This window comes from Aythya ferina (assembly GCF_964211825.1).
Source record: "Aythya ferina genome assembly, chromosome: 16".
Classification (NCBI taxonomy): Eukaryota; Metazoa; Chordata; class Aves; order Anseriformes; family Anatidae; genus Aythya; species Aythya ferina.
Window position 1 is genome coordinate 1,842,779 of NC_140315.1, and position 17,462 is coordinate 1,860,240.

At 64.3% G+C, this 17,462-nt stretch overlaps 1 protein-coding gene across 3 annotated transcripts; it reads right to left on the minus strand.

Annotated features, from left to right (window-relative positions):
- Positions 1–115: 115 nt before the first annotated feature.
- RGS19 (regulator of G protein signaling 19) lies at positions 116–15,600 on the minus strand. 3 transcript variants are annotated; one of them, XM_084538224.1, is made up of 6 exons: positions 15,457–15,600; positions 4,767–4,912; positions 4,422–4,558; positions 2,554–2,628; positions 1,607–1,841; positions 116–950 (listed from the first exon to the last, which is right to left on the minus strand). In XM_084538224.1, the coding sequence occupies exons 3-6, from the start codon at positions 4,520–4,522 to the stop codon at positions 762–764; spliced, it is 600 nt and encodes a 199-aa protein (XP_084394350.1). In that variant the 5' UTR covers positions 4,523–4,558; positions 4,767–4,912; positions 15,457–15,600; the 3' UTR covers positions 116–761. The 3 variants fall into 3 exon arrangements, with proteins under 3 accessions (XP_084394350.1, XP_084394349.1, XP_084394351.1); XM_084538223.1 differs by lacking the exon at positions 15,457–15,600 and adding an exon at positions 7,282–7,864; XM_084538225.1 differs by lacking the exon at positions 15,457–15,600 and adding an exon at positions 7,071–7,183.
- Positions 15,601–17,462: the final 1,862 nt, after the last annotated feature.

Here is a 17,462-nt window from a genome sequence, read left to right on the forward strand (position 1 = left end):
CCTCTCCTGTCCCCTTTTCCAGCCCCGTGATGTCCGCCAGACCTTTTTGGGGACGCAAAGGGGCTGCAGGACTGCTCCCCCCCCCCGTCAGACCCTTCAAACAGACGGAGCGAGGTAAACCTGACAAGTTTTTATATGTACACAGACGTCTGTCAAACCCCCCCTCCCGCCCCTCCAGACGAAACCCCCCGCCCTCCTGGTAAAAGCCAACGAGAAAAAAAAAAAAAAGCATTTAAAAATAAAAAGATTTAAAAAAACAAAACAAAACAAAAAAAAAAAACAACCGACAATTGACCTTCCCTTCCCAACGCCCCCCCCCCCATAAAGAAAAACCCCAAAAAAACAGTCCCCAAACGGGTCTCAGGTGGGAAACGGGGATGTGCTGTGTCCCCGGGGGTGGCGGAGAGGGGATAAAGTGACCTCTTCAAAACGGGGGGCGAGGAGGGGCGCGGGGGGGACCCCCGGGTGCTCCCCAGCTCGCCGGGGCCGGGGCAGGGTTCAGTAGTACGGAGCCACCCCGGGGGGGGGGGCTGCGGTGCCACGACCCCCCCCCCCATGGAGGATAATCCTAGAGGGTGGCCCTGGGGGGGACCCAAAAACCGGCCTGAGGGTTCGTAGGTAAAAAGCTAAAAACTCAGGGTGGGGGGGGGGGAAGATTCGGGAGGTTGGCGGGTCCCCAAACCCTCCCGGGGGTGCCGCGTGCCCCGCCGGTGTGTCCCCCACACCCCGTGGGTGGACACCCCCCCCGTGGGTGCCCCCTTTTAGGACTCGGAGGAGGAGCGGGAGACGCTCTGGAGCAGCGATTTGTATATGGCAGAGTTCAGGAAGCGAGGGTAGGAGTCTCTGTGCATGAGGGTGTAAATCTGCAGCTGCGCGTCGTCGAAGGTGTGCGAGGACGGCTCCTGCATCTTGCGGTTGATCACCTCCCGCACCCGCGAGTCCAGGCTCACCTGGGCACCACAGAGAGAAATTAAGGGTTATAACTGGGGAAGCCCGGCACCGAAACCCCAAACCCGACACCCCGAGACCCAGCCCTGGGTGAAAACCTCGTGGGGCAGCGCCAAACGGTGGCCCCGTGGCGAGAATTTGGGGACCACCCCGGTGCCGTGCCGGCAGGACGGCTCCATCCCTGGTAAATTACTGGGGACGGGGTGTGAAATGGGCTCGCACGGGGCTGGTTTTGGGGTGGTGCTGTCCCCCCCTGTCCCCTCGCTGGGTGCTGGGTTGTGGCTCGGGGTGTCCCCACCCGGGGCTGCTGCAGCATCTCCTCGGCCCGCTGGTGCCCTCGTGAGGCTCCGGCCCCGCAGCACAGCCCGGTTGAGCCATGGGCCAGCCCTGCGAGGAGCTTTGGGATTGGGATTGGGATGGGGATTGGGGACGTTGCTGTGCACGAGCAGGGGGCAAAGCCTTCACCCTGTGCTGTCCCAGGGGTTTGGCACGATCCCTCCACACCCCTGCTCTCCTCCTGCTGAACCAGCGTCCCCAGCACATCCCCGACACCCCAAACAGCCCCGCGGGTGCTTTTTCCCTAACAAAACCGCCCCAAAAACCTCACTTTTACCCCGCACAACCCCTTCCCGAGCTCCGGAGGGGCCCTACCCCGTACCTCCTTGGGCGAGAGGATGGAGATGTAGTCCTCGTAGATCATCCTGGCCTTCTCGTCGATGGTGTGTTTGTTGCACTCGGTTTTGAGCTCCTCGCACGCCAGCCAGAAGAGCATGTTCTCCTCGCTGTACTCAGTCCGCAAGAACTCCCGGAAGACGTTGCGGCCCGCCGGGCTCTTCATCAGCTTGTCGAAGGACTGTGCCCAGCCCCGCACCTCCTCGGGCGTGGGTTTGGCGCTGCGGGGTCGCCAGGATTTGGGGGGAGGCAAAGGGAAAAGCATTACCGCTGGAGCGGGACGTGGGATGGGGCTGGAGGGCTGGGGATTCCCCAACCGTGGCTCCGTGCGCATCCCCTGGAACAGGGACGGTCCCAGGGGACCCCCAAAACACCCCAAATGTGCTCCTGTGCTCCTCCTGCTCCAGCTCCGTTCATCGTGGGGCTCCCAGAGCTCCCCAGAAGCGCTCACGGGGTTTGTCCTGGCTCTGTTTGGCCAGGCTGGACCCTGGGCTTGGTTTAAGCTGAATTTCCCCAAATTAGACCCATTTTGCTGCTGGTTTTGCACTAAGACAGGAGGAAGCACAGTGCTGAGCTGCGCTGCTGGCAGGTCCGAGCCACTCGGGGAAAAACCAGGCCCAGAGCACGGCTACTCCCTGCAAACCCTCCTCACTACAGCAAGGCAGGGGCAGTAATTACTGCTGGCTAATTAACACACCTGACCCCTGGGTGCTGCACCAGGTGCTGCGCAGAGCACCCACGGGTGGGCTGTGTGCGGGGGGGTCCGTCCCGTGCCCGAGGGAGCAGGGGCTTGGTGCTGGCACCCCTGCTCCTGTTCCCCGTGGGTGCCATAGGAGGCTCGGCGCACGGCTCCCCGTGCCGTGCCGTGCCAAACTGTGCCATGCCGTGCCAAATTGTGCCGTGCCATGCCCCCGGCGCTGCCCCTGCACTCACCACGCTTCACAGTTTGGGATGGTCTCCAGTTTGGTCTCCCGAGACGCCCTCCATGCTCGCTCCCGGTCCTCGTTCCTAACGGGGAGACGGAAAGGTAGAAACGGGCGGCAGGGGCCGGGGCTGCTGCCCCCACCCCGTCCCCGATAACTCCTGGATGAGAAATTTCCTCCGTGGGCACCCACACCCCGCACCCCCGGCTCTTCCCTGGGTGCAGCAGCGCCCTGCCCGCCCCCAGCACCCCGGCTCCCTTCTTGTGCAATTCCACCCCGGTCGTGCAATGGTTTCCTGAGCTCGGGGCACCGCTGAACCGGGGCTGAACCGGGGCCGGGCAGCAGCACCCGCAGAGATCAGCAGCCAGGTGCAGCCGGCGTGCACCACGCCACCAAAAAGTGGCTGCAGGACGCTGCGGGCAGGGTGCTGGGCTGGGTTATCGCCCTCTCCAGCTGCCAGCGGCTCCCGGTTTGTGCAGGAAGCGTGCAGCAGGGATAAATTTGGGAAGGCCACGGGCTGAACCCTGCACCCTCGGTGCGCCGGGGATGCCCCAACCCGGAGCCGGAGCGCACGCACGACGGAGACACCGGGGCACCGGTGTCCCCCCTGCGTCCCCAGCTCCTCGCCCCCACGGTGCGAGAGGAAAGCGGCCTCCAGCCAACTTCCCCCCGCGAATTTCGGAGCTCGGCGCCAACCACAGAGCTTCCTGCTTGCGACACTGCCCCTCGGCGCTCGCACAACGTCGGCCCTGAAAACTTCTCCCCCCCCCTCGGCAGCGGGAGGGTGGGCGAAGCCGTCGCGCGGTGGCTGCGGCTGCGGGCACGTCCCTGCCCACGCTGTCCCCAAAGGGTTTGTCACCCGGCCCTGCTGAGCCTGGGGATGGCTCGTCCCGGTCCTCGCTTGCTTTCTGTGGGGTTTTTCTGTCCCGTTTCTGCTCGTGAGCTCTCGCGGACACCGAGGAGGGAGGCAGGGAGGTGGCACGCTGCCCGTGCCCGAGTGTCACCGAGCCTGGGGCTGGCAGCGAGGGGAGCTGGGAGCTGCTCCGGGGCCTCGCCGCATTGGGAGGTGGAGGAAACGGAGCTGGCGAGGAGCTGGGGCCCCAAGGACACAGCAGAGTCTTGCAGGACCGAGGTGTGGCAGTGCTGCCGAGGTTTGCAAAGCGCTGGGGTGTGCCGTGGGGGTGCACAGGGCTCAGCTCCAGGTCTGGTTGCTCCTCTGGGCTTGATGTTGTCGGTGGCCACAAAGCCTGGAGCTGCTGAGGAGTCATCAGGGATCTCAGCGGGCTGACGCAGAGGATGGAGAAGAGCAGACGGGCTCCCCAAAATCCGGTCATCCAGCGAGAAAACGGAGCTGGGAATCCTTGGAGAGGAGGGGAGGCGCAGCCGACGGCGAGCAGCTGGTGGTGGCTTGGTTTTGGGCAGCACCGGGGCCCAGCTCTGCACAGCACCACGCACAGAGCTCCTGCTCCTGCCCGGAGCAGCCGGGTGCTCCAGGAGGGGGGTCAAGATTTGGGATGAAGCCGGAGGGCAGCGGGGCCCAGCTCCTCGCTCTGCTGCCTCCTGCTTCCCACGCGCAGCCCGGCCGGGGACTTCCAGCCCCAGCAGCGCCCTTAATGCAGCGCAGGACGAGGGTTCCCGGTGCTGCTTTCCGCTCTAGATATTTTAAAAGCCTTGGCTGAAGGGAAGGAGCCGTGGTGCGCCGAGGCTTGGCTGCACACAGCGAGCTCCCCGGGCTCTGCACAGATGCCAGCAACGTGTGCACCCCTCCCCACAACAACCCGGCTGATTTCCCGGTCCCCTCCAGGTCCAAACACCCCCTACAAACCCCACACGCACAGAAACACCCCCGAGGTGAGGGAGGGGGGGACACACACGTACCACGAGCAACTGCAGCAGCAGCACCAGCAGAAGCAGCAGGCGTTGGGGCGGTGGTTGCTGGCGGGTTGCACCGTTGTCGGAGAAGTCTCATGCCGGGACATCGGAAGGGGTGTCTCTGCGGACGCGGGTCCTGCGTACTGGAGGGCACACGGAGAGGAGGGTGAGCGAGCCGTGGGCAGGATACCAGCACCAGTTTTCCCCCCCAAAAAAAGCAGTTTTGGGGTCCGTGCTGTGGGTGCCACCGCCGGTACGAGCACGGAGCCGAACGCGGGACCCCAGCACCGTGATTTATTTTGGGGTCCCGCTCGCCATCATCCCCCCACCCGGCCCCGGTCTCCGTCTCACCTGCGTCCCAGCCTCATACACGGTGGACGTGGGGGGGTCTTGCTGCGGGGGCCCTTCTGCTGCTCGCCGCTCCTCCCAGGCTGCGGGTCGTGACCCGTGGCGCCGGCACGGCCCCGCTAGCGTCCCTGCAGCCTCCTGGATGGAGCCTGCGGGAAGGCAGAGGGGGGGCACCGCGTTACCCCCGCAGCCAGCACCCATCCCCGCGGGGAGCAGCTCGGGCAGGGCTGCTCCATGCTGGGAAGGGCCCTTGGCAGGCTGCGGGTTGGGGCACGGCGGGCAGAAACGGGGCAAGAAAAGGAAGTGAAAAGGAAAGGAGGAGGGGAAAGCCAGGCAGCGGGTGCGCTCCACGCCACGCTGGGACCCCTCTGGTGCTTTGCTGGCAGGGTGATGGCTGCGCCCTGCCGGGCACCCATGGGTGCGGGGCTCCTGGGGGCTGCTCTGGGCTGGTCTCAGGCTCGATGTCCCCAAATTTTGGCTCTGCCCTGCTGTGTTTGGCTGACAGCAAGGGGGTTGGGGGTGCTGAGCTCCGCACGCAGCAGCGGGGCCAGGCGGGGAGCGGGGCTGAGCCTCGCCCGCCCCCGGCCGTGCCCCGTGCAATGGCTGGGCCCCAGGGAGCCACATTTTGGGGATGGGGAAGTCAGAGCTGCTCTGCGGCATCATGTGAGTGGAAGGAACCGGGGGGGGAAGTTCTCTGAGCTCCCGGCACCAAACCAGACCCGAGGGGTGCCAAACACTGGCTGAGCCCGGAGCTCTCCGTCACGGCTCACCCCGCTCGCCCACCCCACAGCCCTCGGCAGCCCTGTCCTGAAGCAGCCCCGACCCCATTACCCCTCATCCCATCCCCCTGGGTCAACATCCTGCCACGGGTCTGGGGTTTTGGGGCCAGGCTGAGCAGGGGGATGCTGGTGGCAGGCGCTCGGAGCCGTGCACCAAGGCTGCAAGGACCGGGGGCCGCGATTGTCCCCTCCCCGGGCACAGCCACCCCATGGCAGAGCCTTCAGCGAGCTCCTGGCCCCGGCCCTTGGAACCCTCCCGCTGGCTCCCCTCGCTCCCACAGGAACTAAAAAGGAGCGAGGCTGTGTTTCTCTCCCAATTGTCCCTATTTATAGACCCGAGTGCTGGCAGGACGGCTGTGACCTTGTCACCCGGCTCGGCAGCGGGCTCCGCGCCCTCAGACAGCGCTGCTGTCAGGTGCATTTCAAAATCCTCCTTTTTTTTTCGTGTTTTTTTCTTTTTTTCTTTTTTTTTTTATGTCCCCCTTGGCTTTGCTTCTCCCAGACCCACCCCTTTCACTCCCCCCCAGCCGCTCTCCCCCCTGCCCGCAGGCAGCAAAATCCCCCAGCAAACCGGCAGCGACCGGGGCGCGAATTACAGCAAGGGGGCTGCGGGGACGGGGCAAACACGGGGGAAAACCGGGTGCTGGGAACACCCTGATCCAGGCGGCCCCGGGGCAAAGAGCAGGAGGCCGTGGGGTGGCCGAGGCTTGGGGACAGGGGGACGGGGCCGCAGGGATGGGGCCACCGGGGCCGGCGGATCAGGAAGCGGGGCCGCGCGGTGCCGGAGGGGAGGCGCGGGTGCGCACGAGGCTGCGAAAAGAGGAAGGCGGCCGAAAAGGGGACATTTCCCAAGCAGAGGCAAGAGACGCCCCGACAGCCACCCTCGTCCCCACCCAGGCAGCTCCCCGAGCTCCCCGGGGGCTTCGCCCGGTGCCACCCCGCAGCTCTCCCCATCCCAACGCAGAGCGCACCAACAGTGGGGCCGTGACCGTGCCACCCCGGTGCTTTTCACAGCTCCAAGCCCCCTTTTTTGGCTGCGCACGACGGAAGCTGCCCCAAAATCGCTTTGGAAGGGAAATGTCCCCTTCCCCAGGCCGGCTGCCTCCTTATTGGGGCCGCCGTAGTGTCGGCTCTGCCCCCAGGCACCATGTGGCACTGCTGGCCCTGGCCTAAGGCACCAAAATCGCCCCGCACCGGCTGCAAGAGGCCCCACGCACCCCAACACCGCGCAGCAAAGCCACGGCGAGCGCTGACCCAAGCGCTGGGGGTGAAGCCCCCGCACGCACCCCGTGCTCCCCGAGCTGGGCACGGTGCCTGGAGCCACCGTGGCAGCGCCAGGGCATCCTCCTCATCCTCCTCTTCCTCCTCCTCCGGCCACAAAGCGGGGCGCAACCGAGCGCCGCGCCCCGCGCCCGCCCCGGCCCCGCCTCGCCGAGCCCCCCTGCACCCACCCGGCCCCCGTTGGGACGTCCCAGGGGCAGCCCCGACGTCCCCAAAGGGGCCACCACCGCGGCGCATCCGTCCCTACCTGCGCTCCGGCCATCGCCACGCCGCCGCCGGCACCCAGCTGGGCTCGGCCCGGCAGCCTCAGCGGCGGGAGCGCGGCATCGCCCGGCTCGGCGGGCAGGGAGACGGGAGAGAAAAGAAGAAAGTAAGAGAAAAGAAAAGAAGCCGAACACATCCTCTCACAGGAAAGGGAGTGGTAAGGGAAGTGGCAAACTCAAACGAAGAGTTCAGACCTTTTTTGGGAAAGCCCCGCCAAGGCCCGGCTGCTCTCCCCGCCGCTGCTCCGTGCCGGCCAAGAGCCGCGGGCGCCCGCTCGGGTGGCACGGGAGGGCAGTGCCACGGGCACCGGGCAGCCCAGGGGTTACGGGGAGCCCGGTTGGTGGCAGCAGGGCCGTGCTTTCTTCCTGCTTCCTCCCCTCGGCTGCCTCCTGTCGATGCTGTAAGCGTGAGAGCAGCGTGGGGACGGGGCTGTCCCGGCGGTGCCGGGTGCCCACCGCGGTGCCGGGCGTTTTGGGCATGGGGACAGCACCAGGGTGTGCCGGTGCTGAAGCAACCCCACAGCCGAGGAAAGAGCCACCACGAGGATCCGAGTGATCCCAAGTGATGCAAGGATGCGTCCCGAGCACTTCGAAGAGCCCTGAAGAGCTCACGGTTTCCACCGTGCCGTGCCCCAGGATTTTTCGGGTCTCCGGAGCCTCCCAGGGCTCTGCCCGCGGGGCGAGGAATTTGGCAGCGGGCGAGCGGGGCCGGTGACTCCGGGCGGGCTGAGTCAGAGCCCTGCACGGTGCCTTCCAGCAGCATCTGTGCGAAAGAGGGATGCGCCAGCCTGCTTGACATGCAGAGCGGAGCCGAACTCCCTCGGCCAAGAGTGACTCACAAACAAAGTTGTTTGTTTTTTTTTTTTTTTTCTGAAGAGAAAAAAAAAAAAAAAAAACAAAACCAACAACAACACGAGAGAGAAAAATCAGACGCGCGACCTCAGCTTCCTTGATTGAATTTGCCCTCGGCAGCGCTGTGGGTGGAGGGGGCTCCACCCCCGGCCTCGGGTGCAGACGCCGGGCACGGCCCCGCTCCTGCCACCAGAGCCAAGGGGCCGTGGTGACGGCACCGCGGCCACCCCGGGGCAGCTCCGAGCCCCGGCCGCAGCACGTGCCCGTTATCAGCCCGGCCCTGTGCCCTTTTTGCTACTTCGCCTTCCCCAGAGGATGCTGGCTGTTATCTCCCGTGCCGTGCACCCCAGCACCCAAAAACAAGGGCTGAGTGCGCACCGCAGCGAGGGGGGAGCCCCCTGCAAAGTCCCCCCCACGTTTTAGCGGCTCCTTTTCCTGCACCTTGGCCCCACGGAGGGGTACGGCACCGGGTGGGGATGCTGCGGGGCCGGGACTCCCACCGGGCACCTGCATTTCCCGGTGCACCCAGCCCGGCTGGGGCTTCACCACCTGGCCTCATCCTGCCTCTCCGTGCAGCAGCCAAGCGGCGCCGCTCTCCTGGGGGCTTTTGGGGCTCTTTTGGGACGTTTTGTTTCTCCAGGCACCCGAAACTCGTTTATTTTCCCTGGGGTTTCCCTTTGCCAGCTCCCAGCCCCGCGTGGGAGCCCCCAGCACCCCCAGCTCGCTGGGCACCGCGGGTATTTTTGTTTTCCACCACGGGCGTTGGCTTTCTGCCACAGGAGGGAGCATCCCCTCGTATTTTAGGGGTCAAAAACAGAAGGCCAAGCTGGGCCCACAGCCACACGAGCTCTGCTGCCTCTCCGTGCCCCAGCAGGGCTGCAAAAACACCCGGAGCTCGTGCCCCCCACTGCCACCCGTGGAACTGTCCCCACGGGACGCTGCGGGGACACTGCAGGGCGCACAACCTCAGCACCTCCGACCTCTGCCAAACTTGCCAAATTGGGCTAGAATCGGCCCCTGTGGGCAGCCCCAGCGGGGGACAGCGGGGCTGGGACCCCCGGGACCCCCTCACCCCATGGGCACACGGCGCCGCCGAGCCCCGCAGCTGCCTCCCGCCCCCGCTGCCTGCCCCAGCCACCTGCCGGCGCACAGGAAGTTTTAGGAGCTATTCTTAGACACTGTTTTTTTGTTGTTTTTTCTTTTTTTTTTTTTTCCCTTCAACAATTAGAAAAGGCCTTAAAAAGGCTGGGCTCGAGCCCCCCCCCCTCACCATCCTGGTGCCCTGTGGGCAAGGCTGACCCCGGGGTGCTACCAGGAGGTGCCAGCGCCTCCTACAACCACAACCGGGCACCGGCCAGATCCGGGGACCCCCTTTGGCCCCGTGGGGATGAGGGCGGAGGTGATGCTCCCACATCTGCACCTCCACCCTGCCCTGCCCGCTGCTGGCTCCCCGAGCACCCGCAGAGGCACCCGCGCATGTGGCGGAGGCGGCGGCGAGCGGATGCCTCCGGGGGAGCCCGGCTGTGATTTTTTCTGCCACCCGCTACGGCAGGGGGAGAGGCAGGGCCTGCCGACAGGAAGGAGGAGATGCTGCACGCGGCGTTTGGTTCGTCCCAGCACCTCCCTCGTCTTTAGCACCGGCTCTTTCTGCAGCGAGCATCCTCCGAGCCCAAAGCCGCCGCTATTCTCCCCAAAACAACCCCAGCCGACACGCCCCGAGGGGAGCCTTGCAGCCGGCGGCCTTCCCCTCCAGGCCCCGGCTCCTGCCCAGAAAGGTGGTTAATTATTCCGCGGCGTAAAAATAGCACAATCAGCTGGGGGATTTAATAAGGCAAGCCCTGGCAATTCCGCTTCTATTAGGAGAGGCACCGCGGCGGGGTTAAGGCTGGCTCCCATTAAGCGCTCGGGAATGATCCATGCCAGAGGAGAAAGGTCCCAAAAATCAATACCAAGCAGGGGCCAAAAAGCACGGACTGAGCCCGGAGGCTGAGAGGAGAGAGGGAAGGAGGGAAGGGAGGGAAGAAGCGTCGGCGTGGCCGCAGCTCCAGCCCCGTTTTGCAGCGGGAGGTGGCAGGACTGGTCGGGCACCTCGAGCAGGCAGAGCCGGGCTGGCAGCACCCGGTGCCACAGCGTCCCCAGCCCCTGCACCGTGCACCGAAACGCCTCCATCGGAGGGATCCAGCCGTGGGTAACCCCCCCCTGGGAGAGGAGAGCACGGTGAGGATCTGCTCCTGCCTGGTTTTGTCCTGCAGGAGCTCAGGTGAGGTGTGGAGGGGACGCCGCCCGACCCCATCCACACGCAGGTGGGAGCGCTTGCACGGCTCCCCCCGGGATTCGGAGTCATTTTGGGGTTTGGGGAGTCCAGCAGAAGCAAGGAGGAGAAGAGGAGGAATTGGCCTTTCCGAGGAAATGAGGAACTAAAGGAGAATAAACCTGGGAGCAAGGTGAAAGGATGGGGAAAACCCCTGCGTGCCGGGGAGCGCGGGATCAAAGGGCTCGCTTACCGCGGCTCCGCGCGCTCACCGATGGGCAACGTCCCCCCCAGCCCCGGGATGAGATGGGCGACGTCCCCCCCAGCCCCAGGACGAGACCAAAACCCCGATGGGATCCTGACAGCCTCATCCGGGGACCCACACCCGGTGGTTTGGGCTCCTGAGCTGGCACGGGCAGGAGGTGGCTCCGGACACACCGAGGACGCGTCCGGCCCCGCTCCCATTGATGTGGTCAGGGCAGGGCAGAGCCCAGCGGCCGCTCGCCTGGCACAGGGACCGGCCAGGGCCACGCCAGCCCCGTGGCTGGGGGCTCAGGGAAACACCTCCCAAATGCTGCACACGAGAGGTGTTGGCTCAGTTCGGCTGCTAGAACCCAGCAGGCCTCTGCCCTGCAGGCTCCTGCCAGCCCCTCTGCTCCCCTCCATCCACAGGACACCCCCCAGGAGAGCGTCCTGCGGGCTGACACCACAGGCAGGGGAGATTTTGGTGACCTGGCTCCTTGCCCCAGCTCCGGAGCACCCCAGGGGACAGAGGTGACCCCCACACAGCGGTGATGCTCAGCCCTGTCCCTGCTGAGCACGGGGGAGCTCAGTGAGCGGCTCGCCTCCTCCGTCTGTCTGCAGCCCCGGGGGTTATTTAAAAACCCAAACCAAAGGGGAAGAAAGGCAGCAGGGTTCGGCTCGGCCACCCCCGGGGAGGAGCTGGCAGCGGCGGAGGAAGGAAGCGCTGTCACCCTGTGCCACGGGGACAGCCCACGGCCGCTGCTTTCCGCGCAGGCACCGCCGGCACCGGGGCAACCTGGGCACGGCGGGGTGCTCACCGCAGAGGTGGCCCTCGCTGGGGATCTCAGCGAGTCCCCTGGTGTGACAGGCCACCCTGGTCCTTTTTTGGAGCCCTAGAGGCGAGGGAGGCCCAGGGGATGCTGCCTGCCACCGCTGTCACGGCAATACCCAGCACCAAATCCCTTCTACAAGCTCTCTCCTCGTGGAGAAAGCCACGCCGGGCTCACGAGCGGTGTCTTTCCTCGTTTCTTCTTTGTTTTCCAAGGCTGGCACGAAGCTCTCCCTTCCTTTTCCGGGGTTGCTGCCCGCTAATGCCGATCTGGGGCTGTTTGCTCTTCTCCTGCCCTTTGCACTGACGCGCTGCTCGGGCATTCCTCCTGCTGCTCGAGGAAACTCCCCAAGCCCCCATCGGCTTCAGGAGGGGGGAGCCATGGGAAAAAACTCAATCCCTCAGCCCCAGACAGCTTTGCCAGCTCCCCCAGTCCCCTCTTTATAGGGCCAGCAGCAAATTTGGCTCGGGGGAGGGCTCCTGCGCCCGTCCCGCCAGCCGCAGCCTCCCCTGCCGTGTGCCTGGGCGAGTGCTGACAAGCGAGGTGGGAGCGTGGAAAAGCCTCGTCCCCAGAGCGAGCAGATCCTGAGCGAGGAGCCCTCAGCAGGCCAGCCGAGAGCAGGCCAGGCTGCTTCCAAGGGTGGTTAGAGAACTGGAAGGGCCGCTTGTGCCGAAAACGCTCCCATGCGCTTCCCCGCTGCCAGGAAACCCCCTTTTTTCCATGCCCGAGATGAATATTCAAGCCGAACCCCAAAGGACTTTGTAGTTCTCCTGGCTGCTGCTGCTCCACCCTCCCCGGGGTTGTGGCCCTGCTCCTGCAGGAGGCTGTGCGGGATGGGGGGAAAGCAGAGCGACCCCTGCCTCGATGCTGAGCTCCACGGTGCTGTGCACCCGGCGGAGCTGACAGCGTGGGCTCTGCCCTCCCCATGTGCCTCTGCACCTGGGTCCAGTTGGAGCCTGGCTTTTGTTTTTCTCTGTGTTTTTACCCCAAAGCAAACCCCTGCTGGGTCCCCGGGTGCCACACAGCACCTGGGCGCACCCAAGACACGGGCACGCTCGCCCCCAGCACGCACACACAGCTGGATTGGAGGCATCCGACCCCCACAGGAGGTCGTGGGTGTCCCAAAAAGGCACAGAGAGCGGCCCCGGCCCTGTAGGATGCCACAAACAGGCTCACTGCAACAGCTAAAAAGCACGGGGGTCCCCAACGCTGGCCGGGCCCAGCTTGCAGTGAAGGATAACGGAAGAAAACAGGAGAATTAAAACTGCTCAGGTGTCCCCGGATGATGGGGGGGGGAGCGGGAGGGACTGCAGCATGGGTTGGCACGTGGTGAAGTAAACGGGGAAATAAATGGCCTGGGCAAACCCAGCTGTGATGGAAATGAGCTGGAAGAGGCTCACGTAGAGCTCAGCGGCTGGGGCACGGGGCGAGATGCTCGTGGGGCTGACGCCGTGCGCTGAGCCTGGTGGAGCAGAGGGTGGTGATGTCCCCACGGAGCTGCCGGCGGGCTCAGCACCTTCCCCTCTTGCACCACGCAAGGTTTTGTCGCCGTTCCCCCATCCTCTGCTCCCCACACGGCCGAAAATCATTGCTGGAACAAGTTGGAGGGCAAAAAACACCCGGTGGCAACATCCAATCTCCTTTCTTCCCCCGAATTAAGAAGTGGCGATTAAATAACGCCCATAAACAACCGGCTTTAGATCCTCCCCCCCACCCCTCCGAACAGCTTCTGTAATGGAAACGCAGAGAGATGTGCAGAGACGAACGAGGAACTGAGTAATAGGAAGTCTCGGCGAGGCCGCGGGCACGGGGTAACCCGGAAGCGTCTGCGATCCCGGGCGAAGCCCCAAGCGCTGCGCCCCGCGGCGATGCCGCCTCTGGCACGGCCCGTCCGTGGTGGCTGCTCTGTTTTTGGGGTGCTGACTCCTGGCTGGGGGGGTCGGTGAGAAAAACCAGCCCGAGGAGCAGCAGGAGCTGGCGGGGAAGGCAGGGTCCCCTCTGGATGGTTGGGGATAGGAGACAGAAGCGCGTGCGCGGCGATCCCACCTCTTCTGGAGCCGCCTTTCCAAAAGCATTTTATCCAGAGGATAAAAGCTTGGAGGGAAGGAGGAAAAAGCCATGGCAAACGCTGCCTGTTCCCTGCAGAGGTCGAGGAGCTTCTGGCCTGGATGGGCCAAAAGCACCAGCAAGTGCCAGGGGCACGGCGCTGCTCCGCCGCTCCGTACCTGGGGGGCTCCGGATTGCACTGGGAGCGCGGCGCAACCCATGCCCACACGGGCCCAGTTGAAACTCAAGATCCCGTAGCCCGAGCTGAGCCTAGAAGTGAGATTAGAACCAAAGAGAAGCAAAGACAGCAGAGGATGCACTTTGGGAGGTGGCAGGGACGTGCTGCTCCTGTGTCGTGGGCAGCTCAGCATGAACTGCCCCGCCGAGGTATTTTTCTCCCTTGCTCTCTGTGGGTTTGAGTAGCATTATCAGATTATCTCCCTTCGGTTCTTTTTTTTTTGTTGTTGTCCTTTAATAACAATATCAAAACGGGCGCACAGCCCCTGATTGAAATATATTCGAGTCGCTAAATTCCTGCTTCCCCACGATAATCTTATGAGGTGGAGTTTGTTTAATTGCCGAAGAGCACGACTGTATTTTGATTAGCGGCTTGAGTCATTTGTGGGGAAGGGCTGACGCGGAGGAGCTAAAATCCTTGTAGGGAAATCTGATGTGGCGCTCTCCCCTGGGAGACATTCTGAAATATGTGCCCACTGGGGCGACCCGTGTTCCCAACGAGCACGGTCTCCACCAGGACAGCCAACGCCACGGGCTCGGCGCATCCGGCGCGCCACGGGACGAGCGGGACGCATCCAGAGGGGAGCGAACTCCCCTCGCGGCGGGGGAAATCCCTCCCACTCACTTAACACTTTTTTTTTTGTGTCTGTGTGTGTGTTTAGTTTCTTAAATAAGGCCGTGGATCCGTGCCAGAGCAGCCTCATGGCAGCGGCGGGGAGAGAGAGAGGGAGCTTCCCGGGTGTTGGGGGGGAACCTCTCCGCACCCCACCTTGACCCTCTCCATCCCTCCTCGGCCACGGGGACGCGGTGCCAAGCGGCGGCACCCCGCTGCCACATCACACACGTGTTGGGGGCGACGGGGAGATGTCACATCCCCATGATGGGGACACGTCCTGGGCACCGCCGAGCCAGGTTCCCCCTTGCCCTGAGCTCCCGCGTGGTGCTGGGGGGACCCGCGGTCGCCTTGACCTCAGCCAACCTCCCCGAACCGTGGCCCCAGCCGGTGAGGTCGGGGCTCCCCGGTGCTGCTGCTGTTTGCGGTGGGGCTGTGGACCCCCCCTGGACCCCCCCTGCACCCCTCCTGCACCCCCCCTGCACCCCTCCTGCACCCCTCCTGCATCAGGGAGCACGCAAGGACCCAGGCGCCCTGCCCAGGATGCTCCAACGCTGCCCGGGCGCACACCTGTGGGTGCAGGGAGGCCTCTAAATTTGGGGGGAAACCCAAGGCAAGCAAGCAGCCCCCCCCTCCAAGGCTGGGCAAGCCCTGGTGCAGCCGGCCCTGCAGCTGGCTGGGGCCCCCCTCCTTCCTCTTCTATCCTCCTCTTCCTCCTCCTCGCAGGGGCCCTGCCCTTCCCTGGGGGCGATGCAGAGGGAAGCCCCCCCCCCCCCTTCCCCATTTTGCTCGGTCCCCGCGGAGCATCCCGCTACGGACAGCAGCCCCCTCGGCCCCCCGGGAGGAGGGGGGGGGGGCTTGGTGACAGCCGGACAGATGGACAGCAGGACAGCCGGACACACGGCCAGCAGGACGCACGGCCAGCAGCCCGAGCTCTCCATCAGCCCCAGCGCCCCGCCGTGCATGTGGCCGGGGCTTGGGAGGAGGAGGAGAAGGAGGAGGAGGAGGAGGAGGAAGAGGAGGAGGAGAAGGGAGGATGCACGTTAAGGGGGGAGCGCGCACGGAGGGGTGGAGGGCAGGAAAAGCGGAGGGGGTGGGGGGGGGGGGGGGGGGGTGTCACCGATTTTTGGCACGCACCGCGCCAATACACGAGGGAGGGGAGCGCGGCGGGGCCCGTGCGCGCGCGTCCGTGCGCCCCCATCCTTTTTATTTTTTTTTTCCAGCCCCCCCTCCAAAAAAAAAAAAAACACAAATACACCCCAAACCCAACCCGGGGGAGGAAGGGGGGGGGTACTCACGGGCCGGGCATCCGCGCTGCCACCGCCCAGCAGCGCCGTTCGCTGCCGCCGCTGCCCCGCTGCCCCCGGCCCCCGCCGCCGCTGCGCTGCCGCCGCCGCCGGGCTCGGCACCGGGGGGAGAGGGAGAGGCAGCGGGAGCGGAGCGGAGCCGAGCCGAGCCGAGGCACTGCGCACGCGTTTCCCGGCCCCTGCGATTGACTTCCTAAAGCAATTGCAGCTCCGGCACTTCCTCGCGTCAAAACACAGCCGCGCGGACACGCCGGGATGGAGAGGGCAGCGGGCAGAGGAACCAGGGGGTTGGGTTTTGCTCCTGAAAGGTGCTGGGAGGGGGGTCCTGGGTGCGCAGCTGGTACAGGCAGCTTGTAACCAGCTCCCAGCACCCAGCAGCCAGCTCCCAGTACGCACCAGTGCCGTGCAGCCGGACTGGTGTGCTGCACGAGCAGCTGGGCTGGGATTCTGCAGCAGCACCGTGCACCCAGTACCCGGCGCCAGCACCCAGCGGCGCACACACGGTGCTGGGGTCCTGTACCAGCACATGGTGCGGGGACCCCTCACCAGCACACTTGCACCAGCACCTGGCACCGTGATCCCAAAACTGGCACCCTGTTTGGCACCGTAATCCCCAAACTAGCACCCTATTCGGCACCATAATCCCCAAACTGGCACCCTACCTGGCACTATAATCCCCAAACTGGCACCCTACCCAGCACCGTGATCCCCAAACTGGCACCCTACGCAGCACCATGATCCCAACACCAGCACCCACCACATTCACCCAGCACCCAGTGCTCTGCACCAGCACCCAGCATCTCGCACGCTGTACCCAGCGTTGCCCCAGCACCCTGCAATCTGCAGCAGCACCCAGTATTGGTGCCCAGCACCCAGTATAGATGCCCAGCACCCAGTATAGGTGCCCAGCACCCAGTATTGGTGCCCAGCACCAGCTCCCTGCAGGCTGGACCCAGCATCATCCCCTGCCCCAGCACCCAGCTGGCCCCACACTGTGCCTCCCCATGGGGCCACAAGGAGGGAGGTGTCCCTTCTGCACTCTTCCCCCAAAATGCATGGGGATGGGAAGGTGCTGGAGGTCCCCCCGCCTCTGTGGGGTCCTGTGGGGTCCCCGTAAACGGGGCTGCTGGAAGCGGAGCTGCCCCAGAGGCTGCTTCCCTGGCTGAGTCCCTGCCAAGGAGCGGCTTTCCCTAAATCAGTGGTTTCTCTGCTTTTTTTTTTTCTTCTTCTTCTTTTTTTTTTTTTTAAGGGGGATTATGCATCGCTAAAAATAAAGTGTGATAAAACTTTGGGAGAGAAAAGAAGCATAAAAATTTCATGATCGTGCCAGCCAGGGAAATTATCCCACTTTATTATTTAAAACCTCATTAAAACCCATTTCCCTGGGAGAGACAATGATCAAACCACCGTCTATTTCAATCCCTGAGACGTGCACACTGCTACGTGGGGAAAGCGTTTAAAATAGGCCTTTACATCTGACTGCCGAGCTGAAAACCCTAATCCCGACCCCTTCCCATGCGAGCAGCATCTCGGAGCCGAGACCCCTGCCCCTGTGCAGGCGGGTTGCGTGATCCCACTGTATCTCCTGCTGCCATTTCAGCATTCTCTTTGGATTTTCCTGTTTTTACCCCTCCAGCACACTCGCTACAAAGCGTTTGCTCAGGGCGGACCTGGGCACGGGCCCTTCCAGTTGTAACTTTCCCAAATCTTTGTTCCGAGCAGCTCCAGAGCCGGGTGGCTGCTCCCTCGTGCTGTGTGGGGCTGCCAGCTCCCGGCTTTGCTTCAGCGGTTCATTTAGCTGGGAGCTTGCAAGCGCCTGTAAAGCCTCCCACGTCTCCAGGAACTGCTTTAGAGTGTGTGTTTGGGATTTTTAGAAATCCCCGTGCATATTTGGGCTTGCGAATCTTTGTGATTCTTGGGCCAGATGTGTCCCTTTTGGTGACAAAGCCAGGTTGCCTCGTGGAAATGTGAACGGGGAGAAGATGTGGGGAGCTCCC

Coding starts and splice junctions, on each gene's coding strand:
- RGS19 (XM_084538223.1), bottom strand. CDS start 7,849: ATGCTGCTGGAAGGCACCGTGCAGGGCTCTGACTCAGCCCGCCCGGAG. Junction 4,913..7,281: donor GCGGGGCTTTCCCAAAAAAG/GTCTGAACTCTT, acceptor GCCTTCCCGCAG/GCTCCATCCAGGAGGCTGCA. Junction 2,629..4,421: donor TGCTGCTGCAGTTGCTCGTG/GTACGTGTGTGT, acceptor TCTCCCCGTTAG/GAACGAGGACCGGGAGCGAG.